Genomic DNA, 21,941 nt, shown 5'->3' on the forward strand with positions numbered 1-21,941 from the left:
CAAGAGGCTCCTTGAGCTGTTCGGTGGGAGGAGGAAGAAGGGCAAGGCTAGCTCTCTTCTCTCCCTATGGTAATGTCTAATACTCTATGAGATCAACCCTTTGCATGGGTGCCCCGGGGGGTTTATATAGGCCTACCCCCGGGGGTACAATGGTAATCCGACTGGGCACGGGCCCTAGCCGTCAGTGTCTGTGGCCGCCGGCTTCTCCACCGGCCGCTGGGGCTCGCCGACTGGTGGGTCCCGCTGGCCGTCGGCTCACTGGACGACAGGCCGGCCCCACCGCTTGGGGGTCTTGTCGGGGGCTGGCTACTGTTGCCTTGCCTCGGATGACGAGGGCTTTGTCAAGGTAAGCATGGCTACAGTGCCGCCGCCTTGCGGGCTCTCACTGTAGCCTTACCTCGTCTTGTCTCCTTAATGGTGTGCACGCCCCGAGGAGGGGAGCAAGCCGACCATAGGAAGCCGACCATGCCTCAGGCCGACTGGGGGAGGCCAGGCCGCCTTCGGGCGTCTCTCTGACCGAAGGGGCCCGCCGTCTACGGGCCGTACTTGTAGCCCGTCGTGGAGGGCGTCATGATCAACATGGCAACAGTGCCACGCCGGATGGGTGATGGGTGTCCCGTACAGCGTACTATAGCCATGCGTGCTTCGGGATTCGGGGGTGGCAGGGTCCACTGTTGCGACGCCCCGTCCCATCATCGTTATGAGGGTGCAGACTTTTAGGGCACGGCCCCTGGCCGCCTGCCAGGGGTCGGCTTCTTGGAGTCGGTCTTTCCGTGGCCGGTTTCTTAGAGCCGGCCCTATCATGGCATCCTCCAAGAGAGTTTAGGGCCGGGCCGCCTTCCGGTAGCCGGCCTGTGAGACAGCCGGCCGGAGGAAGGCGGCCCCGCGTCTTGGGTGCTTCAAGGTTCGGTCGACCTGTTGTTTTTTCAATGGGCCAAAGGGAGCCGGCTAGGCTACTCGTGGTCATTTACTCCGACAATGGGCTTTAATAAATAATAAATGGGATGTAATTATAAAATCAGGGTAGTAACTATAAAAAATGCACCAAACAGTGATTACTTCATAAAATATTATTTTTGGAATATTGAAAATTTTAATTTCATTAATTGTTACGAGCGCAATGTTTCGTTGGATTTTTACGTAATATAAATTTATATTGAAATTGTATTTAATCTGACTAGAAATTTCGGGATAAAAATATTCGGATCCCATCAAAATGTGGGAAATTTTATTGAATTCTGTTTTGAACGGTTGGTTGAAATCGGATGTACTTTTAACAAACTGTAAATGGGCTGTAGTAAATTCCATTAGAATTCAAAAATGGGCTACACATTCTTACAAATCTCAAATGGGCTATAAGTTCTCTGCCACACACTTCTGGCCTTACTAAGTTGACGCGTCCCCTAAACAAAACAGAGTTGACGCGTATGCAAGGCTTTGTCAACTTATAGTCAACACACGTTCTAGCAGCAATGGCCGTTGGATGTCCATCCAACGGATGCCGTGCTTCTTCTTCAATCTCGGATATTCTAGCTTCACCCGCCCAAAAAATGATTCCTCCCCCTGACATCTGGGGCGCACCGTTTCAGAAGCTGACCTGTGGGCCTACTAAGTTGACGTACCAAGGGCTTTGTCAACTTAGTCAATATAAACGATTATAGCCGCAGTGACTGTACGATGTCCATCCAATGGCCGTCGTGCTTCTTCAACCTCTGGTCTTCTTGCTCTAGCCGCCCAAAGCAGCGCCGGTCGTGCCGCCTGCTCCTGCCTCCCGTGGACGGCTGTGCTGCCGCGGAGGCCTCACCGCCCCCTACTACTCCCACCGCTGGCCAGGCCATCCCTCCACTCACCCACACCCCCTGTTATTCTGCGGCGACGGCAGCGTAGCCGAACCAGTGAACCCTCGTACTTCTCTCCGCGTGTGAATCCACTGCTGCGTCTTCCCCGGCTCCGTGTCGTCCCCTTCCTAGGCCTCGCCGTCGTCCACCGCCGTGGTGCTCTCGGCGCGGCGTGGTCAACGTGGTCAAGGAACGACTTCCATCGGACGTGGACTGTACGTGGAGAGGCTGACAGCTGGGTCCACGACAGCCGCGAGGAAGTGCCTCCTTATTACGCGCAAAATAATTATTCCTCCACCTGACAGTGGGGACCCACCGAACGGGCCACCGTATTTCACGAAAAAAATGATTCGCCCCCTGACTGCTGGGACCCACGAGCTACATCTTCGCATGCAAGGAAGTGCGTCCGAGAAAAAACGATTCGCCCCCCTGACTGGTGGGACCCACCAGCTACATCTTCACACGCAAGGAAGTGCGTCCGAAAAAAACGATTCGCCCCCCGACTGCTGAGACCCACCAGCTACACCTTCGCACGCAAGGAAGTGCGTCCGGACAAAAAAACGATTCGCCCCCTGACTTCTGGGACCCAACAGCTACATCTTCGCACACAAGGAAGTGCCTGACAGTCGGGACCCACCTGGTCGAAGCGTACGTAGTGTTGTCATCCTGGTCGCGAACGTGTACGTACATACTGGTCGATGTAGAGGCGCGCACGTGTTGTAGTAGAGGCGCGCACGTAGCATGTACACGTACTTACAGCGGCCAGGGTGCAAGAAAGAAAATACGGCCACGTATGTGTATATACGGGCGGGGCATCGAACGCTTAGTCGCGCATATGTACGGCGAGGGCTCGTGTTCATGGGGAGGCAACGGAATGCGTCGTGTTCATGGGGAGGCAACGGAATGCTTCATGTTCATGGGGAGGCAACGGAATGCGTCGTGTTCATCGGGAGGCAACAAAACGCGTGGGAGCCAACCGGCTGGGTCGGAACGGAATGCGTGGTCGTGTTCATCGGGAGGGCTTGGACAGAACAGACGATGGAAACGAGGCTTGGCGTACCGCAGAACGGAGGAAACGGACCTCCTACGTTCGGAACGAGGTCCTGTTGATCGGGAGGGGTGTGGCATACCGCAAAACGGAGGAAACGGACCTCCTACGGTCGAAACGGGGGTCCTGTTGATCGGGAGGGGTGTGGCGTACCGCAAAACGGAGGAAACGGACCTCCTACGGTCGAAACGGGGGTCCTGTTGATCGAGAGGGGTGTGGCGTACCGCAAAACGGAGGAAACGGACCTCCTACGGTCGAAACGGGGGTCCTGTTGATCGGGAGGGGTGTGGCATACCACAAAACGGAGGAAACAGACCTCCTACGATCGAAACGGGGGTCCTGTTGATCGGGAGGGGTGTGGCGTACCGCAAAACGGAGGAAACGGACCTCCTACGGTCGAAACGGGGGTCCTGTTCATCGGGAGGGATGTGGCGTACCACAAAACGGGACTCCACGAGATACTGTTCATCTCCACCGTCGACCTCCTCCAGCCTCCACGGGCTACTGTTCATCCACCGTCGACCTCCTCCAGCCTCCACCTGCTACTGTTCATCCACGGGCTCCTGTTCATCCAGCCTCCACCGCGCGCTACTCCACCGGCTACTATTCAACCACCCCTCCACGTGCACCCCCCACCGTCTACTGTTCATCCAGCCCTCCACACCACGCGGTCCTATTCAACCACCCCTCCACGGGCACCCCTCCACCATCTACTGTTCATCCATCCCTCCACACCACGGGGTCCTGTTCAACCACCCCTCCACGAGCACCCCTCCACCGTCTACTGTTCATCCAGCCCTCCACATCACGGGGGGCCTGTTCATCCAGAGGCAACGCCACCACTCACTATTCATCCACCCCCCCGCGCAATGCTCACTGTTCATTTAATTGATCAGCTTCAGTTAGCAGCAGTAGCGAAGGAATCGCTCCATCGGGTTCAGTTAACAGCCATCGATCGATGCTCGGGTTCAGTAACGCGTAGCCTGCAGTGCAATCGCTCGGGTTCAGTTAGAGCCCAACGCCTCGCTCGGGTTCAGTTAGAGCCAACGCCTCGCACACACATGCGTACGTGTACGAGAGAAACACGCATCGCTCGGCCCCCGACCACCCACCGTAACCGGGAACTACCCAAAATTTTCCTCGCCCTCGCTTCTACCACGACTTTTTCCCGCATGGACGGCCCAAAGAATGTCATGCAGCTGCGTCTCCGGCCCGCCCAAGACGAAAAGCCCATTTTCTGTCATGATTTTTTGTCATAGAAGTAGGAGCCCACCACATCTATGATGATACCAGGTTTTGTCACAATTATCATCATAGAAGTGTCATATGTATGACAGAAAAAATTTCGTTCGGCCCAAAATGTCACGGATGTGTCTTCTTTTTTGTAGTGAGTTCGTCCTCAAAATAGAGGAAGAATCGCCGCATTGCTCCTCTACCACCGCTATCTGATGGGTGACCGACGGAGAGTTAATCTCCCTTTGGTCGGGTTTAAGCCCGATCCGATCATAGTCCGTAGCGAATCCCAGAGTGGCGATGCGATCAAAGAGCTAGTTCAGGGAGGAGATCTCCATTGGATCCATCTGCTCAGCGAATTCCGAGCTGATGTGGAGGTTGTTTTTGATGACCCGAGAAGTCATCGTCGGTGCGGCGGCCGAACGAGCGGTCATGATGAAGCTGCCTAGTCGGGGAGTTTGGCCTACAGCAAGAGCTCCCCCAGAGGTGACGTTGTCCTTGTCAACAAGGCGAGCCATCAAGCCTTACCGCGATGGCACAGTGGAACTCTCAATTTAAGCACCAATATCGGTGTCAAAACCGGCGGATCTCGGGTAGGGGGTCCCGAACTGTGCGTCTAAGGCTAATGGTAACAGGAGGTGGGGGACACGATGCTTACCTAGGTTCGGGCCCTCTCGATGGAGGTAATACCCTACTTCCTGCTTGATTGATCTTGATGATATGAGTATTAGAAGAGTTGATCTACCACGAGATCGTAGAGGCTAAACCCTAGAAGATAGCCTATGGTATGATTGTTGTTGTCCTACGGACTAAACCCTCCGGTTTATATAGACACTGGAGGGGGTTAGGGTTACACAGAGTCGGTTACAAAGAAGGAGATCTATAAATCCGGATTGCCAAGCTTGCCTTCCACGCCAAGGAGAGTCCCATCCGGACACGGGACGAAGTCTTCAATCTTGTATCTTCATAGTCCAACAGTCCGGCCAAAGTATATAGTCCGGCTGTCCGAGTACCCCCTAATCCAGGACTCCCTCAGGTACACTCCTCGTAAATTCAGTACCAACATCCATTTTATTTGATACAGGAGCATTGCATTCATTCATGTTAGAAGATTTTGCATTCATGCATGGCATTAAAAGCGAAGACATGAACGCTTCGCTATTAGTACACACCCCTGCGGACCAATGTCGGACCTCCATGATTTGCAACGACATCCCCGTTGAAATCGAAGGACTGGAATTCCTTGTCTCTCCCATCGTACTGAAGTCCTGTAGCATTGATCTCATTTTGGGAATGAATTGTTTAAAGGCGCATACTGCTTCTATAGTTTGCGCCACTAAGACCGTCCATCTGCTATACCCTTTTGATGAAATAATTAGCTACAATGCTCGTCTGGTTCAGAATGCCGAGGCAAGGCTTTATGCCTTGAATGCATTGAACGCTACACCACTCAAGGGCATTGAAAATATTCCCGTTGTGCGAGAATTCCTCGATGTCTTTCCTGAAGAACTTCCAGGGATCCCCCTGCCAGAGCTGTCGAATTCATCATCGACTTGAAATCAGGCACCACTCCTATAGCCAAATGGCCCTACAAGATGTCGCCGTATGAAATCATTGAGCTCAAGGAGGAAATCGACAAATCTCTTCGAAGTGGTTTCATTCGCCCAAGTTGCTCTCCTTGGGGAGCACCTTCTCTCTTTGTCAAGAAGAAGGATGGGACAAACCAATTGGTCCAAGACTGCCGTCCTATTAACCAAGCTACCATTTAGAACAAATATCCTCTTCCTCAGATCAATGACCTATATGATCAACTGGTTGGTTCGTTAGTGTTCTCTAAACTCGACTTGAGGTTGGGTTACCACCAGATCCATGTCCGCGAAGAGGATATCCCAAAGACCGCATTTGTGACTCGCTATGGTTCATACGAGTACACTGTCATGTCTTTTGGATTAACCAATGCTCCAGCCACCTTCTCTCATCTGGTGAACTATATCTTTATGGAATACTTCGACAAGTTTGTCGTGGTTTATCTGGATGATATCCTGGTATATTCCAAGAATGAAGAAGAACATGATGAACATCTTCGTCTTATTCTGGAAAAGCTTAGAGAGCATCAACTCTATGCCAAGTTCTTCAAGTGTGAATTCAGGCTTCCTGAAGTAACCTATCTTGGGCATGTCATCTCCAAGGATGGCTTTGCCGTCAACACCGAGCGAGTTCAAGCTATTCTTAATTGGACTCCTCCGAAGAATGTCAAGCAAGTCAGAAGTTTTCTCGGACTCGCCAGCTATTGCCATCGATTCGTTGAGAACTTCTCCAAGATCGCTAGACCCCTGACTAACCTGCTTCATAAGGGCGTCAAGTTTTAGTTGACAGAAAAGTGTCAGGAAAGTTTCCACGCGCTCAAAGACAAGTTGACTTCTGCCCCAGTGCTTGCTCCTCCAGATGCTAAGAAGGACTTCATCATTTACTGTGATGCTTCACGCCAAGGCTTAGGCGCTGTCCTAATGCAAGAGCGCAAAGTGATTGCATATGCCTCTCGTCAGTTGCGCCCTCACGAAGAGAACTATCCAGTTCATGACCTCGAGCTTGCTGCTGTTATCCATGCACTGAAATAGTGGCGAGTTACCTTCTCAGTAATCCTTGCGAGATCTTCACCGACCACCAAAGTCTAAAGTATCTGTTTACTCAACCAGACCTGAACCTCCGTCAGCAGAGATGGATGGAGATTGTTGCAGATTTTAACTTGGGTATTTCGTATACCCCATGCAAGGCTAATGTAATGGCTGATGCCTTGAGCCGCAAGTCATATTGCAACCACCTCCAGGTTCACAAAGTTCAGCCCTCGCTTGTTGAAGAATTCAGAAAGCTGAACCTCCATATTGTTCCTCCTAGTGCTCTCACTCCCCCTCCTCCCGAGAGCCGCAAAATGAACCTCCACGTTGTTTCCCAGGGTTCTCTCAATACCCTGGTTGCTATACCAGATCTCGTGGAAAGCATCAAGACGCTGCAGAAGTATGACTCTCAAGCCCACAAAATTAAGCGCTACCTTGAAGAAGGAAAGCCCTCGTTCTTCACTATTGATGATACTGGCACTTTGTTCTTTAAAGGTCACCTAGTGATCCCTTCAAAAGATAACCTGGATAAGACTTAGGCGGTTATGGAAGAAGCTCATGATACACCTTTGTCTATTCATCCCGGTAGTACCAAGATGTACTGACATTCGTCAGAGATTCTGGTGGTCTAATATGAAGCAAGATATGACTTGCGGTGCACAACATTAAGTTCTTTCGTTTTCTCATCCTCCTTGGTCACGGTGCACAATCTAAGATGACTTACTCACCTAGACGGAGGGAGTATACAGGTTTTATATAAAAAATGTTTTATAGTAGTATTTGTCAAGCGAACGGAGTAGTTTCTAGAGAATCTATCAAAACAGTTTCGTTAATTCTTCCTCGGATCTGTTCCCACGCTTACGGTTCCAATTCCAACACGACGCACGTAACCAGCATCCCAAATCACCCTCCCCGCTTTAAAAAATTAACCGCGACTGCCCCTCTTCATCTCCCCCATCTCCCTCCCCGTTCGCGCAAAACCCCTCTCGCGTCCCCCCGGGAAGCGGAAATCCAGCGCGCCAAGCCTCCAATCCAATCTCCCCGGCGCTGGCCGCCGCCTCCGCCGAAGTCCCCGGCTCCCACCTCCCCCCCCCCCCCCCCACCCCTCCCCTTCCTCCCCGCGCCCCAGCCGCGAGGGATTCGGGGGATTTCGCGGCCGCCCGGCCCAATTCCGCTCCGGCGCGCAAAAACCCTCGCCCCAATGCCCCAGCGGGCCGCCGCCTGAGCCCGCCGCCGCAGGATGGGGAGGATCAAGTCGCGGCCGTCGCGGGCGAGGGGGCTCGGCGCCTGCGCGGCCGCCGCCGCGGAGCCCGACGCGCCGAGCCCTAGCAGCGCCGGCTCCTCCAAATCGAAGCGCGCGGCCAAGGGCGAGGCGAGGAGGGACGTCCTCGTGGAGGTGGACGGCGGCGCGAGTGGTCGCCCCGTAGACGACCGCCGCGACCTCGCCGAGTTGGTCCTCCGCGACGTGAGGCTCGGGGGCGAGGGGAAGTTGGAGGGGGCCGGCCCCGGGGCGCCGGAGGAGGGGTCCTCCGGGAACGGGGGGAGGTTCTCGCTGCGCCTGCGGGTGCGGGACGCGCCGGAGGACGGGTTCAGGCTGGGCCACTGGCCGGTGGTGCCGTCCGACAGCGTGCTCCTGGAGTACCACGCGGAGGAGCTTGGAGGCGGCGCGTTTGTCTCTGGCTGCTTTGATGGCCCCGACGAAGGCGTATCCGGCCTTGCCCATTTGGTCAGCCTGGGGTTCGTGACGCTGTGGGTTTGGGAGTATAGCTCATTGCCGAGTGATGGTGATGATTTGACGCCGGCTGTGGTGCTCCGGGTCAGAGTGGAGGTGATGGACCGGGCTTTCGATGCGTGTGAATCACTGCTGGAGGTTGCCAGGCAGCCCTGGAGGAAGAGTTTGATGAATGTGATGGCTTGGGTTCGCTCCGAGGTCACGACGTCGGCTGTCATGTATGGGATGGATGGTCTAGTTCCAGCGACGGACGGTGATGATGATTGTGACTTTGCCCCGAAGAGTGACTCACAGTTTGATCTTGCTGCTTTCTATGAAGCCGTTAAGCCTTCGACGTGAGTGCCTTACATCTCATGATCTCATGTGTTGGTTATTAGGAAACAGTTGAGGCAATTATTCTGAACTTTTATCTGTAAACTTCAAGAAGTATGTGAAAAATAAACGTCAGTATGGCATACATATGCTGGCTTGGCGGAAATGTTTGGTTATCTGCGATCTCGAGCCATACAAAACAATTTTAGATGTATTATGATAGCACCATTCTAGTTATATGATGCTTTTTTCTTACTACTTGTTGACAGGGGTGCAGAGCTACTGAAAGATGAACTTCCTGATTTACTCCCTCATCTCAGACCATACCAACTTCGTGCAGCAAATTGGATGGTTCAGCGTGAAAAGAGAAATACAACTGTTCCATCACCCAACGAGGACTATGTTCATCATGCACCCTATTGTGTTCCCATAGATTTTATTAGCAAGAATTCGAGGATGTTCTACAATCCCTTCAAGTAAGGGTCCAATGCATATCACTTGTACTTCCCTCAATGTTGCTGCGCTTTCCTTCAATGCAGATTGGCATGTTTGAACTACAGTTACATAATTATCCCTGCACTCATGTAAGGAAAATTAATGGTAATATGGTTTTATGCTGGGTGATGTTGGGTGGTGTTGCCCAAAGGAAAGAAGTGTGTTTGTGGTCTAGTATGTTGAGATTTTTTTGGCTATCAAGGTTTTGCTTGATTTAGGATAGCTTTAGGCTATTAGGATACGGCGACGAAACTTCTTAGACTCCTATGCATATTAGTATTTGTTTTGCATATTTGTTGTCTTATTACTCAGTTCTTTTTTCCAAAAATATATTATTTCCAATTCTTCGGATTTGGAACACATTTGTTCCTGCAACATTCTTGAATGGTTCAGTTTCATGGAATCTGTCACTTTGCAGCGGAAATGTTTCATTGCAACCAGAGCCTTCTCCACCTCATGTCTCTGGGGGGATTTTGGCTGGTATGTTGATTCTAAGTGTTTGGAAATAATTGCAGTGCACTAATGTTTTGGGCACTAAGTATATTCATCACTAATTTTCCTTTTTATGGCTAAATTATTACAGATGAAATGGGTTTGGGTAAAACTGTTGAGCTTTTGGCTTGCATTTTTGCCCATCGTAGCACATTTTCCATAGATTGTTCTGTCCCTCGAACCAGAAAAGAAATAGATCTGATAAGTAGGCAGAAAAGAGATAGAGTTGAATGCATTTGTGGGGCTGCAAGTGAAAGTTCTGCATACAAAGGGATATGGGTTCAATGTGACATTTGTGATGCTTGGCAACACGGTGATTGTGTTGGTTACTCACCCAAGAAAGGCTTAACCTTTGACGATGATGATGTGTTGTCAAAGAATGAAAAAGGCACCATGAAGACTGAAAGTAGAAGGCAGAAGAGAGCCAAGTTTTCTATTGCAGAGACGGACGAACACTATATTTGTGCGGTATGCTTGGAACTTGCTGAAGCAGCTCAAACTACTATTTTCAGTCATGCTACATTGATAGTATGCCCGTCACCGATATTGGCACAGTGGCACTCCGAGATTACCCGGTATGGTTTCTCCTGTCCAAACAATAGCTGCGCAGTATTGTCTCTAGTTCTTGAAGGAATAGCAGACCTTCATTTTCCGAAGTTCGTAATGACTTTTTTTGAACATAAAAAGGACAGTAGAAAAGGCTCCTACTGACATATATTCACACCAAGAATTGTTACAGACTAGTTACATGGTGTATTGGTCATCACAACCCCTCCCCCCCATCAGGCAGGGGAGTAGTTGCAAGAACCACAAGCACAGGGAAATAAAAGTAAGTTTTTTAGTGATAGAATTAGTAAGAGAGGAGATGAACTGCACTAGGCTGGGCTTGACCCTATTGTAGTGATTTCTTGAACCCACACCACTCATCGGAAAACTTAAAGCATTTGCCTGACCATTTGACCATTCTATATGCTATTATTCCTTCCTAATTTCAGATGCATATCTCTTCGATTGGAACGTAGAATGTTGATTTTGTTCTGTTTTAACTTCCACTTCACTGCTTTTTATCGGATCATTGTAGAAATTCTGCAACTTTGAGTTGAAATTCTTTTCCCGTGTCTGTAGGAATTAAGATTGCTCATGACAAAAAAAATGTTTTTTCATAATAAAATAAATATGCATATTTTGGAAGAAGTTCTCAACGGTTAAGAACAATTTGTTCATGTGCAACAGATTTTGCTACACCATTCCAGTGTAGTATAATCTATGCGTATAATTGAAGCTGCAAGTGCCTTATCCAGTTTTGATTATTCCAATGCTTACCGGTACCTCCTTTGTTCAGCGATTATCTGCATATGCTGATAGTGCTGACTGTTAAGTTCCTTTTCTCTTAGACACACAAGGCCAGGATCTCTGGACGTTCGCATTTATGAAGGTGCAAGGAACTTGGACTCAGCTTCTAACCAAAGAAATGATCTGACTGAAATAAGCACTGCTGATGTTGTTTTGACAACTTATGATGTCCTCAAAGAAGATCTGTCGCATGATTCTGATCGGCATGATGGTGATCGCCGTTTCTTGAGATTTCAAAAGAGGTAATGTTTAATTTATGCACCGAAGCTTGGCCATACTGAAGATCAACTTAATCCTTGGTTAATATTTGTCCTTAACTGAAAAGAGGTGTTGTCCCCTTCACTCTAGACATTCTGTAGCGATCACCATTTATTCAGATTTCAGAAGAGTTAATGTTTATTTTTCACACTGAAGCTTGGCCATACTTGATCAACTTATTCTGTTATTTTGAAAGTTGACTTATATGACAATGTGAACCTCAGTTAATATGTGTCTTTAACGGAGAAGGGGTTTTGTCCTCTTTATTCTAGACATTCTGTAGCGCCTGCCACCTTCAGTATCACATTTCCAGTTTAATTTCCGTTTCACTTGCATATAACCCTTGTCGACCCAAGACATAGGCATCTCTGCTTAATCCCTTATACATGAAGTGAGGGCGCAATTGTAAGCAAGATGCTGCGAATACGTGGCCACCCCATATTGGGCAGCTGTTAGCCTCTTTGAGACGCAGGGTGTTACACATTCGTCATAGCACTTTGGGTTGTATGGTTACTAGGAAGCAGGGTCAGCAAGTCTCTGTTCTGTGTTCGTCTGCTGGTGGTGGCAGGGTTGGATGCTCACACTTCTATCTTTTATTTTTATACGAGTGCTCTCTATTGTGTTGTGTTGTGTTGAGTTATCATTTTCGGGTTTCAGAATTGTGAATTTATAATATCTATCTATTGGTCTTGCATGACCTGAATGCGGAATCTTGCTACACCTGACAATGTTAGCATTAAAATATAATTAACTTGAGCTTTTATTCTGTTTATAATTATGGTATACTGATAATAGCTGAAATAGAAGCGAACTAGCTTATTTGGTCCTTGTATTCCATTGAATGCTTGCAGTCTTATATGCATTGCGTTGCTTAACTCATTAGGCCCGCCAATCATTCAATAGTATGGAAATAACTATGGCTTAACTTCTACTGAACTCTTATTACACACTTAGGTACCCTGTCATTCCAACTGTCCTAACAAGGGTCCACTGGTGGCGGCTTTGTTTGGATGAAGCTCAGATGGTAGAGTCCAGCAAAACTTCTGTTACTGAGATGGCGATGAGGCTAAATGCGCAACACCGTTGGTGTGTTACAGGAACTCCAATACAACGCAGGCTTGATGATCTCTTTGGCCTTCTACGCTTTCTCAGAACAAGTCCATTTGACACATATAGGTGGTGGGTGGACATTATTAGAGACCCATATGAGGTACATTGACTGCCTGTGGTATCTGCAAGCATTTAATACATCTTTCATAATACTGCAGTTGCTCTAACTATTGACAAAAGAATAAACATAATACTGTATTATTTATCATTGTTAGAAATATTAATCACTGATAGTGAAAGAGTTGCACACTTGCCATTGATGCTGAGTGAGGCACCAATAGCTTATAAACCTAGGATGGTATGAATTTTACTGTTAGCTTATAAGGTAATTGCTCATCTGTAGGTTCATATAATTCAAAAACATGCATGGATGATGAACATCTTTGAAGAACTGTAAAACCTGATTAAAGAATGCCAATCTTAGTGCAAATTTGTTGCTTGGCATAGCAATATATGGATGAAGCCATGATGGAAGCTTTTTTCAACATTGGTTCCTCAAGATGGTTGGATTAATTAATCCTTTTGACCTTTTCCTCATTGAAATGAACTGCAGAGGGGAGATACGATAGCTATGAATTATACACACAAGTTCTTCAAGGAAATCATGTGGCGCTCCTCTAAAATTCATGTCTCAGGGGAATTACAGCTGCCTCCACAAGAAGAGTGTTTCTCGTGGCTCATCTTTTCTTCAATTGAAGAATATTTCTATCAGAAGCAGCATGCAACTTGCATGGACCATGCACATGAAATTATTAAACGTTTAAGAAATGATGCCAACAGAAGGGAACTAACGCCAGGTACTTTGTCCACTATATCAATTATTTTCTGCTTCTGGTTGCTAGATTGATACTGCAGGGACAGGATTTTAAATATTCCATTTCTTTTCTGCTTTTGTTTTCTTTTATTGCTGTATTGGGAGGGAAATAATTATAGTCTAAAGGACATGTCTTATAAGACAGCAATATACTAGGCAATGATGCAAGATCTGCATCTTTTCTTGTTTTATTTTCTCTTAAATGTCATGCCTATGAGATAGTTTCTGTCAGAAATTTCCCTTTTCAGTTACTTTTTCCACACGTGCACTCGAACAAAGCAATCACGTGTACTACAAACCCTGAAGGCCTGTGTTAAAGTGTTATTCAGCTGCTGTTCATGACCACAAATTCACAGCACTGTTAAAGGTGTTAATTCAGTTGTTGTACAGTTACTGTGCTATACCCTCTTTGTTTAAAAAAAACTGAAACTGCTTTAACCTTTTGTTGTTTTGTAGATTCAAATGCTTTATCAAATGTGTACCTCTCCAACAACGACACTGCCAAACTTCTAGTCCCACTGCTCAAGCTTCGGCAGGCTTGTTGCCATCCGCAAGTGGGGAGTTCTGGTCTCTGCTCTCTGCAACGTACTCCTTTGTCCATGGATGAAATTTTACAGGTGAACGACTAATTTTACCTCCCCAATTGGCAGCTAATTATTTTTGTGTAATTGCTTCATTTTGTGCTTAAGTTTTTCATGATCCTTCTCTATCCAGGTTCTTATTGGTAAAGCAAAAGTTGAAGGGGAGGAAGAACTTAGAAAAGTTGTTGTTTCCCTGAATGGTCTTGCTGGAATTGCTATCATTGAACAAAAGAACCAAGAAGCTATCTCTTTGTACAAAGAAGCACTAGATTTAGCTCGCCAAAATTTTGATGATTTCCGTGTTGACCCGTTGTTAAATCTTCATATCAACCACAATCTTGCGGAGCTGCTCAGAACTAGTTCTGAATATTTGCATGAATGCACACCAAAAATACAACCTCCTGTTGTCTACTACAGACGTAAAAGAAAGGAAACTAGCCATGCGGATTCTGATCTACGTGGTGTAAAGCGAAATAAGATATCCGAGAACATCGGCTCAGTTTCGGCAGCTGGTAGTCCTGAAACCTCTGAGTACAAAAATGTTGTTGGACAAGCATCCATAAGTGTGGAGTTGGATGCAGAGAATCGTACTGGATGCCACTTGTCATCTGAGTGTTTTGCTGATGGTTGCTTGAGAAAGAAATGCAACGCACTCAAAGAAAAATATTTATCAGTTTTTACTACAAAGCTATTAATAGCACAGAAAGATTTCAGTGCATCATTTGAAGAGGTTGATCTCTTCACTTTATTGTTATTTTCTGGGTTGCAACTTGCAACAAGTGATTTTGATCCACGTCTTATCTTCCTTGGAATGTTCTATGTAACATTCTTGTGTGTTTTTGATCTTGCTTAGTGCTTTATAAGCATGATGTTTGCCTCTACTCTAGTTCTTACAGTTATCTAGACTAAATTTATCACTGTTTTCTAATGACTGCCTGCCTCTAGGTCACAACTCTTAATAAAGAACTACAAAATCAGGGTATGGGTTGGTGGCTATACGCTTTGGATTGCATTGAAAAGAATAAGGATGATACTGATGAGCTTTTTAAGAAGATTGATAGTTTATCCACCAAGAGCACCACTGGCTTGGGCACAGGGGCGATATTGTCCAGGTCAGCACTAAAACTGGTTCATTTTTTTTCTTGAATCTTATGCTGGTTTATTTTTGAAGGAAGTTGCAGTGGCTTAACTATTTAGGAATTAGAATCACTAAATTAAAATATTATTAGTATTTGATGGATAACATGGTTGTTTTATTCTATGCATAGGGCTAAAACTATTGCTGGCTTGAAGTATACTATTCAAGCTGGTATTGATTCCCTGGAAGGTTCAAGGCAACAATTAATGGGTAGGCTATTGGAAATTAACAAAACAATGGATAACCCAAGGGACGATGACATTGAGAGTCAGAGATATTGTCCAAAGTGCTATGATGGTACTGGTTCTTTGTGCATCCAGTGTGAATTAGATGGGCTGTCTCAGGTAAACTTGTATGATCATGCTTTTCAATGTATTCTAGGTAAAATGAAACTAATAATGTATTTATCAATCTCATGATTTTTTCTAGGGGTATGAGGCACGACTCTTTGTTGTTAAGAAATCGAACAATGATTCTGTTATTGCTTCAGTAGATGAAGCACGGGATGTACAGAGGCGAAACTATGAGTTGAATCACTTTTTCCGTAACAAAAAAACTAATGAAGGATCTGAAGTTGGTGGCAACAATGATAATCCAAGATCTGTTCGGGAAAATATACAGGTGACTTTTGTTCCATCCTTATTCAGATGATTGTCATGTCTTTCATTTGCTGATATAGCTCAATACTTGTCAGTTAGAATACCCTTCACTGTACCCTTTTGACCTTTGTTCATCCATCTTTGTATTGCACCGAGTATTCCCTTTATTCCCTTCTACTAGGAACTATTAAGTTTCATGCACCAACAAGCAGAACCAAAACCCCGAACTTTGAAGGTCTAAACATGGACAAAAGGAGGGAAATCAATTATTATTTTTATATAAATTGTGAATGCCAAGACTTGAACCCAAGAACTCTTGGCTACGATACCATATTACCAGTAGAACCAAAAGTCCGAACTGATAGGGAAGGTTGGGCACTATGCATATACTTCAACTCCTCTCACATCTGGCTCGATAAGCCCTAAACATGGACAGGAAGAGGGCAATCAATTTTTTATTTAAATTGCGAAATCAGAGACTTGAACCCAAGACCTTTTGACTCTTGTATTAAGTTTCATGAACCGTCAAAAGTAAAACCAGAAGTCCAAACTGATGGAGAAGGTTGGGCGATCCGCATATACTTCAACCAATGCACTTATTAAGATCTGCAGCCATGGCGCAGTTCAGGCTGCACCTGGGTAACTGCAGCGGCCATGGAGCACCATTGCAAGATTTGAAGGGGTGGAGCCATGACCGGATTTTGAAATTTGAAAGTCAGGAGGATGGATATCAGGGAGGAGTGTCTGATGGAGGATGGGTATTGGGGAGGAGCGGTGGCAGGGAAAAATTGTTGGCGAATTGACTGTCTGGTTATTATCATAGTAAAAATATTGTGTCCTACCAAGTACTCCCTCTGTCCCAAAATAAGTGACTCAACTTTGTACTAACTTTAGTACAAATTTAGTACAAAGTTGAGTCACTTATTTCGGGACGGAGGGAGTACTTGTGAAATATTCTCCCATCCAAAACACGAGTGATGCGGTGGCTTTTTGGTTTGACTGAGCTGTGCCAAAATCGAAGATGGTCTGTATGTCCTAGATGGATGATGGGGATCGGGATAGAGGTGGGAGAGTGAACTTGTCACCACCACCACCAACTCCAATTTATAAAGTAGTAGAGATAAGGGACATGATTTGGTTTAACTTCTTTTTAACTAGAATTTTTCTTCTTCTATCGGCTATCTTCAGTTAAACCTGGCATTTAAAGGAGTTAAAAGTGTTCAACTATTTATCTATTATTATTATGTTTTTACAGAACATTATTTATTATGCTGCTTTGAACACATCATTATAGTTTTATATCATTATAGTTTTATATGCTGCCTCTCTTTACAGGTCTATAGGCATCCTTCTCAAACCGAGACTGCTCTAAGGGCTATTCGAACCCACTCAAGGAGAGTATTGGGAAAGCAATATGTTGAAATTGCTAAGAAGCATTTACTTCTTTTTGAGGTACATCATAGTTTGTAGATTGACACCTTCTCTTCTGGCACGATGGTCATTTCAGCACTTCGGATTATTCTACTGTAGCATAAGGAATAGCAAATACAAGAAGCCCACGAATAGTATATAAGGAGTACCTTTTCTTTTAAAAAGTGATATTTGGTCATGTCATGATTTTTTATCAGAGAAAGAACACTTGTTTTGAGCCACTACTACTGAGCCTGTTACCATGTAAAACCTGCTACATCTTGTTTGATGATCAATTGCATTTGGTAATATCTGAGAAAACATCAAGGGGAGATAAAGGCCAATTCAATTAGCCATCATTTTAGGAACCTTGCCATATGTCAAAGCTTAAAATCTTGCTTGCTTTGTTCTGTACATTTAGTTCAAATTTGAAAGGTTCAAAAAGTATCCTGGGCTAGGATATTCTCTGATTACGATTGTTAATTTAGGCTATGCGCAAGGAGTTTTCTCTTGCAAGGAGTTTGTCAATTGCTCAGAACCAATTATTGCGTGCTCATGATGAGATCAAGATGTCTATCTCACGGCTGCAGCTCAAAGAGAATGACGATGAGCCCAGTGCTGTCAATATTGTTACCAGAGAAGAGCTTATTCCATACAACGTGCAGTTCACAAGTGACAAGTTCTTGGCTCTAACATCTTTAGCTCGTATAAGAGGCCAACTCCGGTACTTGAAGGTAACATAATCACTACTGCCCTGCTGTCAACTTGATATTATGGCCTGTCATCATATCTTCCTGAAAGCTGAACTATTTTCAATCTGTATAACACCTGAATCATTTCTTTTAAATCTACTTATATGTTGCATTTCCCTTTACTTTTAGGGATTGATGCTGCCCAAGTCAGGCAACACTGTTGCTACAGCGACTTCCTTCCCTGCCACAGGGCAAATTGGTTCTGAGATTAGCAATGAACCATGCCCAGTTTGTCAGGAGAAAATTCTCGAGCAGAAAATGGTTTTCCAATGTGGCCACTCCATGTGCTGCAAGTGTGAGTACCCAAGTTATCTCCTCAAAATTTGTTTACAAGTGATGCTGTATGTAATCTTTGCTTAAATTTACCTCGGTTGAAGTATACATTAACTGGTGCAGTTAATGCTTCTGCCCCTCTATTATTGGCTGTTTACAATGTGTTTGCCTGCATGCTGTACTAATGGACTTCATTTTTGCAAATCCAACCGCAGTGCCTTCTTTGTGAAAATTGCAACCCTGCCTTGGCAAACCATTGATTATTCATCTCATATGTCCATTTGATGTATAATAAACACTTTACCTTCACTAAATTTATCTCCTCGTTCTTCTCAGGCTGTTTGTACCTGACAGATCGAGCTGCTGGGAAGCACAAAAAATGGATTATGTGCCCTACATGCCGTCAACGTACATATCTTGAGAATGTTGCTTTTGTGGTTGAGAAACAGAGTGAAAATGCTGATAAACAAGCTGATGATTTGACAGAAGCCGCTATTTCTGTCCAAGGCTCATACGGAACAAAGGTCTCATTCAATTTGCTTACTTATGACCATTCTACTGTTGTGTGTTTCAAATTTATAGTTTCTGTTTGCCTGTTTGTAATAATTTTATACGGAAGGCTACAGTTAATGCCTGTGTGCAACAACAAGTAACCTTCTGCACTAACCATTCTATCAGACTGAGTTGCTCATCACTTAATTCTTGGCCAAGTACATAGTTTGTTCTGCAATTAATTTATCTGAGAGTTTACGTAAAAAGTGATTTATCTGAAAAGTTGGACAAATCTATCCATAACGTCAGAGTTTCTAGATGTTGTTACCCATATGCACTTCATATTTGTGCTCAGGGAGTAGAGTTCGTGCTAAGCGAATGCACATGCTGTTATATAAAGTTTAGCAGAATCACATGTTGTTTCCATCTGTCTGAATCTCATGAACTGTTGTATTTCCATTATGAGCAATGGACAGGAGTTGAGCCCGGGTTTAAAGGAAAAAAACAGGATCACATGTTCATATGCCATGAACCTCATGGAGCTGTCCAACTGAGGCTTGTTTAATTAATAACTATGTGTTCAAGTTGGCTACAATAACTCTGTGAAATATTTTTGTTATCTTTACTTGGACTAAGATTGAAGCTGTGACAACAAGCGAAATCACAGGTTCATAGGCCATGTACCTCACCAAGCTGTCCAACTCAGGCTTGTCTAATTAGTAAATACGTGTTCAAACTGGATGTGATAACTAATGGAATCTTTTTTGTTCTTTTACTTGGACTAAGATTGAAGCTGTGACAAGAAGAATTTTGAAGATCACTTCCACTGATGGGGAAGCCAAAATACTTGTTTTTTCAAGTTGGAATGATGTCCTTGATGTATTAGAGCATTCCCTTGCTGCTAACAATATATCTTATGCTCGGATGAAAGGAGGAAGGTGAGATACGTGTAGCCCAGGCCATACATGCTTTAATTATTTGTCTCACTGCTGAGCTCAATAATTCTATTATGATATTAGATATCTTGAAGTCATCTTTTCTTTTCTTTTCTCTTATTCTGCTTCCAGTTGTGCTGCTAGTCGTTACTGATCTTATAGAAAATGCCAGTTGGTTAATGCAAGTTCATTTTCCTTCAGAAAATCACAATTGGCGCTCTGTCAATTTAAAGGCCTGGCATCCAGTATAAATGGAGAGAAGGCGAAGAAGGCAGTTTCCAAAACGCGGCCTGTTCAAGTATTACTAATGCTTATCCAGCATGGCGCAAATGGTCTGAATCTACTGGAAGCACAGCATGTGATCCTACTGGAACCATTACTAAACCCATCAGCTGAGGCACAAGCTATCAGTAGGATCCATAGAGTTGGGCAAGACAAGAGCACGTTCATCCACCGGTTTATAGTAAGCACCGCATCCCATGCCATTTATTTCCTTGAAAGTATTCTTGGAAAGAAAAAACTCATAGAATTACTGGTGTTCAGGTGAAGAAAACAATAGAAGACAGCATATACAAAATGAACAGGGGCAGAGCTGTCTGCTCCACGATCAAACGCAAGTCAAAGAACTTCAAAGACGAGCTTGCTCTGACGCTGAAGGACGTCGAATCACTGTTTCCTGTGGCAACACCCGATCAACCTCCAGAGGAGGGCGATAAGGATCACGGTGATAGCTTGAGGAGTTTACCCCCGTCAGTCGCTGCTGGGTTGGCTGCTGAAATGAGGGCTATCAATGGAGCAACATGATTAACCACCATGACGTAACTGAGGCAGTCTTGGTCTAACTGGAAATTCCAGTGCTCGTCCGAATCTCCAGGTTACAGGAGGCGGCACTAAATTTTAGATAAATGTAGACGGTACGGTGGTGAAGTTCTGGCATCACCGATTGAATGGCGTAGAGCACTGGCGCCGGTGTGGCCGTTTAGGGAGACGGTGAACTTGTAATTCTTTGTCACGTGTCGCGAGCCATCTCATTTCCTATCTTTGTGATGGTGATTCTGCCATACAAGTTGTGTCAGGTGTGTGATGTTCACGGACGTAGCATGTACAGTATATTGTCTTAGAACTACAGCAGGCAGCATGTACAGTTTGTGTCACTGATGGCGTATTTTAAGCTTATAAAGCGCCTGGGTACGCCCACATGTCATTGCGGCTGTCGACTTGCGTCGGGCATTCGGCTGTGCAAGTGGACACGGCAGATGGGCAACATCGTTTTCTTTTGCCTTGGGCATGAAGTATCTAATCTCGAGCGCAAATGCACCAAGACACCACTACACAAGGGTCTGTGTCAATGTTACGTTGGACCGATGGATATCCACGTTGGCCCTAGCGACAACGAAAGATGAAGAAAATGTTTTCCTTGCTTCTAGAGTTATTGTCATGCCAACTTTCCAAGTCTTTCACTCCAAGGACTTTAACTATGCTGCATGTATAGCACTGCAAAAACTAGTGCAATTGGCTCAACCACTCGACACATGGCTCCAAACATTAATTTCATAGAAAACGAAAGGATAACCTCGTGCATGCATTAGTTCTCCAGGTGATTAGCTAAGGGAAACAAAAGCAAATAACATGTGTTGCCTCTTCAACATCTTTTTTTTGATCTTACATTCCTTGGAAAACAAAGCAACGAAAACTACTTGCCTTGTCACCACGAGTGGTCTCAAGTTCTTATCAAGTCAGTCCAGTCACTTCCAATTCTTATCCGAGTTCATTCTCTCCCTTGGCGTTCCAATTCTTATCCGAGTTCATTTTCTCCCTTGGCGTATATTCCAGAGATGCTACCCGGTAAAAGCCGAGCTAAGCTTGAGCACCGAAGATTAAAGGTCTAAAGACGGTTCTTTCAGTTGCAGGGCATGGCCAACGGTTAGCCCCAGGGGTGCTGCTCCACAGGCCAACTAGGCTTGGATGCCATCGTGGCGCAAAAGTGGTCGCCTGCAGACGACAGGTGATTCCTGCAGAGGAGCCGGCTTCCTCGACTGAAAAGCAAGAAAAGAGAGGAAAAGCAAGAGTGCGCGTGTGAAAAGGATGGGGGGGGGGAGTTGGCTTCTCTGCCCGCGGACGATGCAGGAAGCGATGCACCCGGAGCTGCAGGGCACGACCATGGCCATGGCAGCCCGAGTACAGAAGCACGAGTTCCAGATCAGGAACATGGAGCGGTCCAGGCGGAAATACATGAGGCGACCGTTCCGCCCGAAGTGCTCCTCCATTTGCTGGACAGAGAGCCGCGACGATGATGCCGAGCACGGAAACGCGGCCAAAGCCGGCACCAGCAGCACGAGCTCGGTGGCACATCCATGAAGGACACCGTGAGATTGGAAAAGGGCCATGGCCGGCGGCGCGAGCTCAAGGCCGCAGCCCACTCTCCTAAGTCCTAACAGAGGTCGATTGGGTGAAAAAATTC

The 21,941-nt window shown here is 45.8% G+C and overlaps 1 protein-coding gene across 2 annotated transcripts; it reads left to right on the plus strand.

The window, feature by feature from the left end:
- The first annotated feature begins 7,835 nt into the window (after positions 1-7,835).
- Positions 7,836-20,634, plus strand: LOC123043678 (E3 ubiquitin-protein ligase SHPRH). Of its 2 annotated transcripts, XM_044466198.1 has the most exons (19): positions 7,839-8,801; positions 9,048-9,254; positions 9,692-9,753; positions 9,857-10,340; positions 11,160-11,360; positions 12,331-12,586; positions 13,040-13,283; positions 13,757-13,917; positions 14,015-14,611; positions 14,827-14,993; positions 15,150-15,363; positions 15,449-15,640; positions 16,954-17,070; positions 17,517-17,762; positions 17,910-18,075; positions 18,390-18,577; positions 19,332-19,483; positions 19,682-19,943; positions 20,024-20,634. In XM_044466198.1, exons 1-19 carry the CDS (start codon positions 7,975-7,977, stop codon positions 20,282-20,284), a joined length of 5,004 nt encoding a protein of 1,667 aa, XP_044322133.1. In that variant the 5' UTR covers positions 7,839-7,974; the 3' UTR covers positions 20,285-20,634. The 2 variants fall into 2 exon arrangements, with proteins under 2 accessions (XP_044322134.1, XP_044322133.1); XM_044466199.1 differs by lacking the exons at positions 19,682-19,943; positions 20,024-20,634 and having other exon boundaries at positions 7,836-8,801; positions 19,182-19,384.
- The last annotated feature ends 1,307 nt before the right edge of the window (positions 20,635-21,941 follow it).

The sequence above is a fragment of the Triticum aestivum genome, chromosome 2B, assembly GCF_018294505.1.
Source record: "Triticum aestivum cultivar Chinese Spring chromosome 2B, IWGSC CS RefSeq v2.1, whole genome shotgun sequence".
NCBI lineage: Eukaryota > Viridiplantae > Streptophyta > Magnoliopsida > Poales > Poaceae > Triticum > Triticum aestivum.